The following is a 9,704-nucleotide window of genomic DNA, read 5'->3' on the forward strand; positions in this document are numbered from 1 at the left end:
GACCACAACAGCTGCAGTCACTGCGACACCCCCCGCAGGCCACAGGGCTCCAGGCCCCCGTCTTCACCTGCTCTGCGGGCCTCTGCTGCCCCGTTGTGGCCGTCCTCAGGCCACGAGGCCCCGGAGTCCGTCCGTCCTTCTGCCTTTCCTGGCCCCTCCCTTTCTCTGTCTTCCTTCCTCGGTCTGAGCCGCGGCCTTCCCATGGCCGGGCGGGCCTCGGCGGTGGGAGGGGACAGAGACATCGAACGAGCGACAAGGCCAGCACCCGTCCAGCGCTGCAGCTGAGGGGAGCGCCCGCACCCAGGGTCTGAGGAGGACCCCTCTGTCGTGCCCACCCACCCCTGCCTCCGCCTCTGTCAGCCCCTGCGTGGTCACTTAGCTGCCCCGGGCCGCAGAGGGCAGTGGAGCTGAGCTCTCCCCGGCCCAGCTGGTCACCGTGTCCCCTCGCGCTCTGTCCACAGTGCCAGGCCCCAGCCGGAGTTCCTTCTGCCCCAGGCCGACGAGAAGCCAGAGGTGGCGCCAGCAGAGAACAGGTGAGGGCGTGGGGACCGCAGTGCCGGGTGTCCAGGGGAGGTGGGCGGGGCAGGCGCAGGAGGGAGCCGGTGAACCGCGGCCTGTGGCAAGGTGGGATTCACACCCGTGTGGCCTCTACTCGGAGAAGCCGCTTCCGGCCATGCCCACGGCACCCATGGAGCCCACAGAGCCCACGGAGCCCACGGTTAGGCCACGCCTGGGCTCCTGAGCGGCGCTGGATGATCCGCTGCAACGGGCCTCTCCCAGGATGGCGTCCTCAGACCGTCCATGTGTCCACGCAGAGCCGGGGTGTGGGGACAGGGCGGCGCTCCGCAGGTCCCCAGGGGTCTCCAAGTGGAGTGAGGGGGCAGGTGTGCACGTCACCTGTTCCCCCACCAAACCCTCATTTTCAGCCAAAACAACTTGACTTTACTTTTGTAAATAATTTTTGTCCCCCTGGGACCAGCAGATGGCACAATGGTTAGATCCCTGGACTCCCACATAGCCGACTGCGGTTCGCATCTCAGACCTGGGGGCTCAAAACTCACGCCAGGCACATGTGTGCGTGCGTGCCCAAGATCCCGGGAGGAGACTGCAGGAGAAGGGACTGCGGCCGGGCCATCCCCCCGGGGGTGATTTCTCGCTTTCTTTCTCTCTGGCGAGCACATGTGCCTATAGCAATAATCTCTCCAAAAAAATTATATATTTTAAAATATATTTTATATAGATTTGTACATAAAGACTTTTTTCCTTTTTCTTTAAAAAAAACTTAAGGTTTTTGCCCTAGGGCACATGCGTGTGCTGGAGAGATACAGTGAGAGAAAGGGGGTGATCACCCCTCCAGAAGGGATGGCCACCACGCACCCCTTCCCCATTCTGCTGAGATGTTATCCACACACGCCCAGAGTGGTCGTCAAGCCACCAGGTCCAGCCCCGTGGGTGTCCAGTCCCTTCCCTACCACACCAATGCTGGCTCACAGCTCGGCTTTGAGAAGCCCCTGCTCCAGGCCTCCCCTGTGGCTTAGTGGCTGGGGGGCCGACCTCACATTGCTGACGGCTAAAGCGCTCTGTTCGGAAGCAGGCCAACGCCAGCCCTGTCTCTCCCCACAGGCTGGCTCCAGTCGCAGCCTGATCCGGGACGCAGGGGGCCGGGGTCACCGGAGCCAGTCAGCCTTGCACAAGGCTAGGGGGGCGCCACCACATGCCGCAGGGTGCAGAAGGGCCCCGGCTCTGTGTAGCGTGGCGGCCCCACGAGACGCCCACCCAGAGCCAGGTGCCCTGAAGCCCAGGGTGTACCCCGACAGAAGGGCGGCCCTCCCACCCGCTGCCTGCGCCAGGGTCTCCTCCCAGTTCCAGAGGCCAAGAAGAGCCTCCCCGTGTGTTCGGAGGTTCCAAACACACCTTCGGGTCTGATGCTTTGCTAGGACTCGCAGACCCCGCAAGGCTGTCTTGCTCACGGTTACGGGGTAGGACGGGAACGGGCGAAGGGACGGGATGCACAGGGTAGCCTCCAGGAGGGGCCGGGAGGAGCGTCCAGGTGTCCCCACACAGTGGAGCCCAGAAGACAGCCTTCATTCTGCAGCTACGGCGCGTGACGACACCGGGTACAGCCAGCCAGGGACACTCGCCCGAGTCTCTGTCCGGGTTTTCACTGGGGCTCGCCACGCTCACGTGGCTGCCCCCCGCAGCCCCAGCCCGCCAGAGGTCGTGCTGATCCCGCGTGGTGCGCACGCCCACTCTACACTCTGGCATGGCCCGAGGTCCCAGGTAAACTCTTACCAGGCAGGATATTCTAAGGGCTTAGAGATCACTCCCAGGAGTGAGGCAAGAGCCAGACCTTTCTTTAGGGCCCAGCTGGTGGCATGGGGTTAGGGCAGCTGGATCCCACACGCCCAACTGCATGGTTCGAGTCCTGGACTGGCAACATGAAAGACACGCCAGACGCATGTGCGTGCATGCCCAAAATCCCGACGGGAGAGTGGAAGAGAAGGGATTGCAGTCTGGCCGTGTCCCCAGGAGTGCTTTCTCACTCTTACACACGTGCAAGTGCATACACTCCTACAGCAAAAATAACAAAGCCTTCTTCGAAACGTGCAGGGTGAATCCCCGACTGCAGACTCTGCAAATCCGTAACATGCTAGCTGCATGCCTCATACTACCTCTGACTCAGGAGGCCCCAAGCTGAGGAATAAACATCAAAAGTGGTCTCCGACCAGTACTACCCCAAGGGCATGGCTCAGAGTAAGTTCTGCGTGGATTTCTGAAAAGACACTGCAACACAAGCCCTCCGGGGATGAGTTTACACCCACAGACACCAAACACACAAGGAAGTCATTCACCATGAGCAAAAGCAGCACACGGAGCAGACAGCGGATGTAGACGCCTCCTGGGTCCTCTCCTGGGGCAAGAGATGCATGTTTAAAAAGGTGGAAAACACGAAAGAAGGAAGCGTAGGGTGCAATGGATAGATGGTAGGTGGAGGGATGGATGGCCGGATGGTGGGCAGGTGGGCCAGTGGACAGGCTGAAGCTCCCCTCCAGCCTGACGGAGTGCACAGTGCCTGCAGCTGTCTGTCAGCACCTCGGGAAGGCCTGCTTCACGCAGTGGGGCCTGCAGGCCTTGAAGAACTAGGGCCACTCTTTCTGCTGACAGCTCGCCACGCTGCCCAGATCATTCACTTAGATTCCATACGTGTGGAAGAAGATTTTCCACTTTTACTTACGTAAAATAGAATTATTTTATTATTATTATTTTATTTATTTATGTATTTATCTATTTTGAAGAGCGATTTGCTGTAGGGTGCGTGCGCTCGCTGGAGAGACACAGAGACGGAATGCAAGAAATCACCCCCCTGGGGGATGGCCATGCCTCAATCCCTTCTCCATTCTCCCCTCAGGATTTTGGGCACACACTCGCACACGCATGCCCGGCGTATCAAGCCGCCAGGTCCAGGACTCAAACCATGATCAGCTACATGGGAGTCCAGCGGTGTAACCATTACGCCCTCTGCTGGTCCCCATTTTCCACTTAAAAAAAAAAAGAATTATTTATTCATTTATTTTAGTAGTATTATTCTTTAAGTTTGACCAGAGCAAGACATAGACAGAGAGAGGGAAAGTGAGAAAGCAAGCCACCAGGTCCAGGACTCGAACCGTGGTTAGCCATGTGGGAGTGTCCAGCCCCTTAACCACCACAGGGCCTGCTGGTCCCCCCCATTTTCCACTTTAAAAAATGACATTAGCACCTCCGCCTGTGTCCCTCCCTCCCCAGCATGTCTTGAGGAAACGGCGCGGGGAGGACAGACTCCGAGAACTCTCTGCCAGGCACCCTCGGCCCGGCTGCCGCCTGCCTCATCCCGGATCCCACTCTTCCCGGGTGCCCGTCTCCACCCGTCTCTGAAACCCTGTGTCCTCAGCTGCTTGAACACGTGTTTCTGTTTTAATGATGCAGTATTAGTACATTCTGGAAAAGGGGCCGTGCCCAGCCCAGGGAAGGGAGAAGTGCGGGGCGTGGCCTCTGTGTCTGCTGCTCCCAGCCCCGGGCCTCAGACATGCCTCCTGCGGTCCCAGTGGTCCTGGCCCACACTGGACATGAGCTCCAAGATCCTCTTCTGTCGTCTCCCGTCCCGGGTGGCGCCGCAGACACCCGGGCCAGGTCTGGAGCATTTCTGTGCCTTCCCGTCCAGAACACGGCCGGGCCTGGCAGCTCGGCGCCCCGCAGGGCCACGCCCCAGCTCTCCCAGACCTCTGGTTCACTCCCATGGTTTTCCACTTGCCCTGCTCCCTCTGCCTGCTAGGATGCTCACTTCCTCCAGGAACGCCGGAGCCCGGAGCACAAGTGAGCCACTGCTCGTCATTCTTGTCTTACACTTCCAAAAGGCACCCTCACTCTAGAACATTCCACACCACAGGGCAGTCCCAGCCAGTACCCCCTCCCAGGGGATGTCCCCCAGCACCGAGGAGCAGGGCACAGGCTCTGCTGGCTCTCACCGAGAGCAGAGGCTGAGAAGTGGCTCAGAAACAGGCAGCCCTCAGGGCCAGCTCCGTGGCCCGGTGGCTAAGGCAGCTGGATCCCTACACAGCTGACCTTGCGGTTCGAGTCCCGGATCTGGCGACTTGAGAAACACCCGAGCACACGTGCACATGAGCCCCAAGCCCAGAGATGGAGGAGGGATGGTAGCGTGACCGTTCCCCAAGGGGGTGACTTCTCCTCTCCCTCCCTCTCTGTCTCTGGAGAGCACAAACAGTCTCTAGCAAAGAAAAAGAAAAAAATAGGCCTAAGAAGGGGTGCGGGGCGTCGGGCAGGGCCCGCATGTGGGCCGCCCGGCCCCACTGGGACCAGCAGGTCCGGGGACGAACCTCCCATGGCTGAGGGACGGCTCTGTGGGGTGGTCCCAGCACCCTCGGGTGAGCTCCCGAGATGCGGTCCCCGAGGTCGCCTCGCTCCCCTGTCTCGGTGTTGGTGGGTCTGAGCGAAAGCTGACAGCCCATCCTCGGTCCCTCCCGCTGCTGCTGGCTCCGCAGTGCTGCCGCTCCTTAGTGCTGCCGGGCTTCACTGGGCCGGCCCCACAGTCCCCCCCAGTCCCGCCTCCCTGGACATGCCGAGGAGGGGAGGGGACTGGCCGCATGTAGTGGTGGGTGCAGGGATGCCGAAAGCTTTGTGACCCATCAGGTGGGGCAGGGCCCTGCTCTCCCCGCCCGAGTGCCAGCACCCCTGCCCTGGGTGAGTCGGCGTTCCTGCCACGGAGGGACACTGCTCCAGTGAGGCTGCACCCATGGGACTTTTAACTTGTTTCATGAATGTCACAGAAAGGGCGAGGACCCCCGTGGTGTCCAGGGGGTCTGACGTGTCCCCTGGCATCTGAGGCAGCAGGGGCTGGTGGCTGGGCCTCTCCGGTCTGCTCCCAAGGACCCACTGCCCCCGCCCGCCTCTCCCCTGCCCCTGCCCAGCAGCTGGCTTATACCCGGGCACCTTCCGCTGCCCGAGCTCTGGGCTCATCCGGGACCCTCGGACGTTGACACGCGGACAGATGCCACCCGCACTCTGCAGACAGAGCTCTGGAAGACGCCATCTGGGCAAGGCACAGGACCCCAGCGTGACCCATCTCTGCCGACGTCATGAGACCACAGGCGCTGACCCAGTTTGCAGACTGTCCCGGTGGGACAGACCCCTCAGGCAGACAGCGACCACCGAGGGCCTGTGGTGGCAACCGGACAGACAGAGCCCCGGGCACCTCGAGCCTGCGGGCTGAAGGCCCTGCACCCCCAGAAACCCCAGCAGGGCCCCCCGTTCTGCCGCGGCCCACCCCCTCCGGAACACCAGCAGACGACAGCACGTGGAACCGAGGACCCTGCCGGCGGGCTGAAGGCCACTCGTCCCCCTCCGCCCGCCGGGTGTGGGAAGCGGGGCGCACAGCTCGAACCCCGCTCAGCGGGACAGGTGCGCGGAGGGCAGTCTCGCCCAAGTGCACCGGACCCCGAGCCCGCCCGCTCACGAAGGGGCGCTGGCCTTGTCGTGTGACACGGGGGCTGCGTCCTCCACCCTCCCCGCCGCCCCGTCCACACGCCCACCCGTCCCGGCGAGGTTCGCGGTTTCTGTGGCCGTGCAGGCCCCTGGGAGCCGGGTTTTACGTGGCGTCAATAAACGCACCTGCGAAGGGAGGCTCCCGCCTCGGTGTCCGGGCTGCGCAGGGCCTGGGGGCGCAGGGGCCTGGCTCCTGCAGGCCGGGGTGCGGGAGGGGAGGCTGCAGGCCAGGAGCCTGGAACGCCCCAGGGCCAGCACGTCCCTCCCGGAAAACCCACCTGGAGGCCGCCGTGGAGAGGGGAGGGGACGCCGCCCCGGCAAGCACACACACACCTGTTTTCTTTTCCCCTTTTCTTTTTAAAGAGGTTTTTGCCCGAGGCTGGGGGAGGGTGAGGTGGTTAAAGGCGCTGATGCGGTTCTAGTCCCAGACCTGGCAGCGTGCTCTCTCACTTTCCCTCCTCACTCTCTCTGTTCAAATTTTTAAAAAATAAAGTTAAATTTTAAAAAATTTAAAAAAATAGAGGTTTTTGCCGTCGGGTGCATGCGCTCGCCAGAGAGAGAGAGACAGAAACAGTGGAAGAGAAAGTGAGAAATCACCCCCTGCGGGGATGGCCACCCTGCAGTCCCTTCTCCTCCGCTGTCCTCCGGGGATCTTGGGCATGCACACAAGCCGCTGGGTCCAGGGCTTGAACTGGGGTTGACCGGGTGGGAGTCCGATGACGTAACCATTACATCATCTGCTGGTCCCATGACTGTTTTTTTGGGAAGTTTTTGTCTTAGGGCACATGTGCTCACCAGAGAGAGAGACTGAGACAGAGACAGTGAGAGAGGGAAAGTGAAAAACCCCTCCCAGGGGGAACGGTCACTCTGCAGTCCCCTCTCCTCCATTCTCCGCCCGGGATCTTGGGTACACACGCACACGCGCCTGGTGTGAATGTCAAGCCACTGGGTCTGGGACGCGGTCAGCCACGTGGGAGTCCAGTGCCACAACCACCATGCCACGTGCTGGGCCCGGAAGATGACTTTCCCAGATGACATCACAGTTCCGGAACATTCTCATCACCCCAAAAAGGACGCTCCGTCCCCGTGAGAGCCCCCACCCCACCCTCAGCCTCTGCACCCACGAAGCTGCACTGGCCCCGCAGCTCTGCCCGCTCTGGACAGTTCGCGTCCCTGGGCTGACGAGCCGCGTGATGGAACGGTCGTGGCTGCAGGCCCTGGGCCACACGGGGACACGGCCTGCAGTCGGAGCGGCCACGCGCGCTGCCCCCGAGGCCCGCAGAGGCGTCCTGCCAGGCCTCCATCTGGGCAGTCACAGCCTCTTGTGACCCAAGCCACGTGCCCAGGAGGCTCCCAGGAACTGCTGCTGAAACCAGACCAGAGGTCGAGCCCGGAGCGGGTTTTCCCTGCGGAAACCAGCCCAGCGGGGCGGCCCGGCTCCAGGGGCCGAGTGAGAGCCTGCGGTGTGTGCTCACGGTCCTTCATAGACTGTCCCTTGCGGCTGCTCCTCTCCTGGCCTCTCTAGCAGCTCTGTCCCCGGGCCTGGGCGACACAGCCGCGCCGACGTCCAGGTTCTCCGGCCGTCGGATCAGACACCCGTCTTCCCGTGAGCGATCGGGGACCACGGCTGTCTTCCTCTCTGGGGGGGTCCCCCAGCAGAGAGAGACCGCAGGAGGATGGCAGACGGGGAGATCTTGGCCTTTTTTTTTCTAATGACAATTTATGTAATTTAATTTATATTATTTTTCTTTATTTATTTACAGAGGTTTTTGCTATAGGGCGTATGTGCTCGCCAGAAAGACAGAGACAGAGAGACAGAAAGCGAGAAATCACCCCCCAGGGGGGATGGCCACGCCGCAGTCCCTTCTCCTCCATTCTCCTCTGGGATCCTGGGCACACACGCACACGCGCCCGGCGTGCGTTCGAGGTCGCTGGGCCCGGGGCTCCAACCGCGGTCCACCACATGAGAGTCCAGCGACATCAGCACCGCAGATCAGCGGGTCCCCTGGGGAAGCACTTCAGAGTGAATGGTTCCGAGGAAGTCAGGGTGTCATGTGACTGGCACCCCCCAGCTGAGAGACCTCCCGTCACCCCAGAACACCCAGACTTGTGTGTGAGGTCTCCACTGCCCTCGACCCCGGGCGGCAGCCACGGCTCCACGTCCGTCCCCGGCTCCACCTAGTCCAGCTGCTCACGTCCTGCTGGGTCTCTCCGTGTCAGCTGAGTCGAGCAAGCCTTGGCGAGGGTGCACACGGCGCCCAGGGGACAGCGCAGGCCCAGGGGACAGCACGGCGCCCAGGGGACAGCGCAGGCCCTGGACCCAGCAGGCTGAAGGGCATGAGGTTGGGCACTGTGCGGGCACCCCGTGGACGGTCTCTTGCTCTCGGGCGCACTGTACTCTTCTCTGAGTAAATAACCATTTTTTAGAGAATCTCACCCGAGGATGCCAGCCTGTGGCATGGTGGTTAGGGTGGCTGAATCCCACACGGCCGACTAAGCGTTCGAGTCCCGGACTCGGCAGTTGGGAAGCCCAAGAGGAGGATGGAGGAGAGGGCTTGCAGGCGGCTGTCCCCCCGGGGGTGGGGGGTGATCTCTCGCTTTCCGTCTCTGTCTCTTTCTCCAGTGAGTGCCCACACCTTATGGCAAGTGAAAAATAAAACCAGAATAAAATAAAGATAAATTAATTCAAATTTCACCTGGGATTGTGTGGGGGGTCTCACACATTCTGGGGTGGGGTCCCCCGGGATTCCAGAATCCCATACCCTCAGCCTCTGCTCACCGTCCTATCTGACAAAGCCCCTCATCTCCACCACCCGGGCCGCCCAGGGCTGCCTTCCACAGGAACCCTGAACCCCATGAGTCTCTGAACCCCTGCACACGCCCCAATCCTCTGCTCTGGGGCTGTGCACCCCTGCTGTCCCCACTGCCCTGGGGGGAACTCGTCTTCTCCCTGAGCTGCAAAACCCCAGAATCCTTCCCCAACCAACAGGGGACCTGCAGGGCCCAGGAGGCTCCTTGGCGTCCCCGGGAAGCCTGAGTGGCAGGCCGAAGCTGTCAGTCGGCTGCTGTGGCCCCAAAGCCCTGACAAAGGAGGCCCCGCAGGGCACAGGGCCAGGACGGAGGCGGGGCACGGTGAATTCCTGGTCTGTGGCACCGGAGGGCGCGAGAGCCGAGTGTCTCCACAGGGTCAGGCCAGGGGAGCGGGCGTGATATTTTAGGGAAGGAGAATGTGTAGCAGGCAGTCTGGCCAGGACGCGAGAGGAGGGGTGGGGTGGGAGGGAAGGGAGGGTGCAGCCATCCCCGTACCGTCCCGTGGTCCAGGACTAATTTAGGCAAAAGGTTACCAGAAGCTATTTCCATCCGCCAGAACAGGTGCCGCGTCCCCACCCCCAGCCCTCACCCTCAGCCACCTCCCCCGGGCTGGCCTCCAGGCTTCAGGGCCTATAAAGGCACTGTTTTTGTCAATGAGTGGTGCGGGCCGCAGCGGGACGGTGGTCGCGCCCAGCCAGGGCTGCCTGGGAGCCTGGGAGCCGCCGTGTCCCCCACTCAGCAGACATGAAGGTCATCGTGGGCATTGGAGGGTGAGCGCGGCGGAGGCTGGGGAGACCGGGGTGTGATGGAAGGTTGCCCGGCGCCCCAGGTCTGAGTGCTGGGGAGGGGGCGGCCCA

General features: G+C 61.9%; 1 protein-coding gene across 1 annotated transcript in view; it reads left to right on the forward strand.

The window, feature by feature from the left end:
* ATCAY (ATCAY kinesin light chain interacting caytaxin) overlaps window positions 1-4,651 on the forward strand; it is a 29,020-nt gene extending 24,369 nt beyond the window's left edge. Inside the window, exons 10-11 of the mRNA XM_006171791.2 lie at window positions 462-533; window positions 3,784-4,651. Coding sequence (XP_006171853.1) covers window positions 462-533; window positions 3,784-3,793 — 82 coding nt within the window. The 3' untranslated portion in view covers window positions 3,794-4,651. The remainder of the gene's footprint in view (window positions 1-461; window positions 534-3,783) is intronic.
* Window positions 4,652-9,704: the final 5,053 nt, after the last annotated feature.

The sequence above is a fragment of the Tupaia chinensis genome, unplaced genomic scaffold, assembly GCF_000334495.1.
Source record: "Tupaia chinensis unplaced genomic scaffold, TupChi_1.0 Scaffold149964_2, whole genome shotgun sequence".
Lineage (NCBI taxonomy): Eukaryota > Metazoa > Chordata > Mammalia > Scandentia > Tupaiidae > Tupaia > Tupaia belangeri.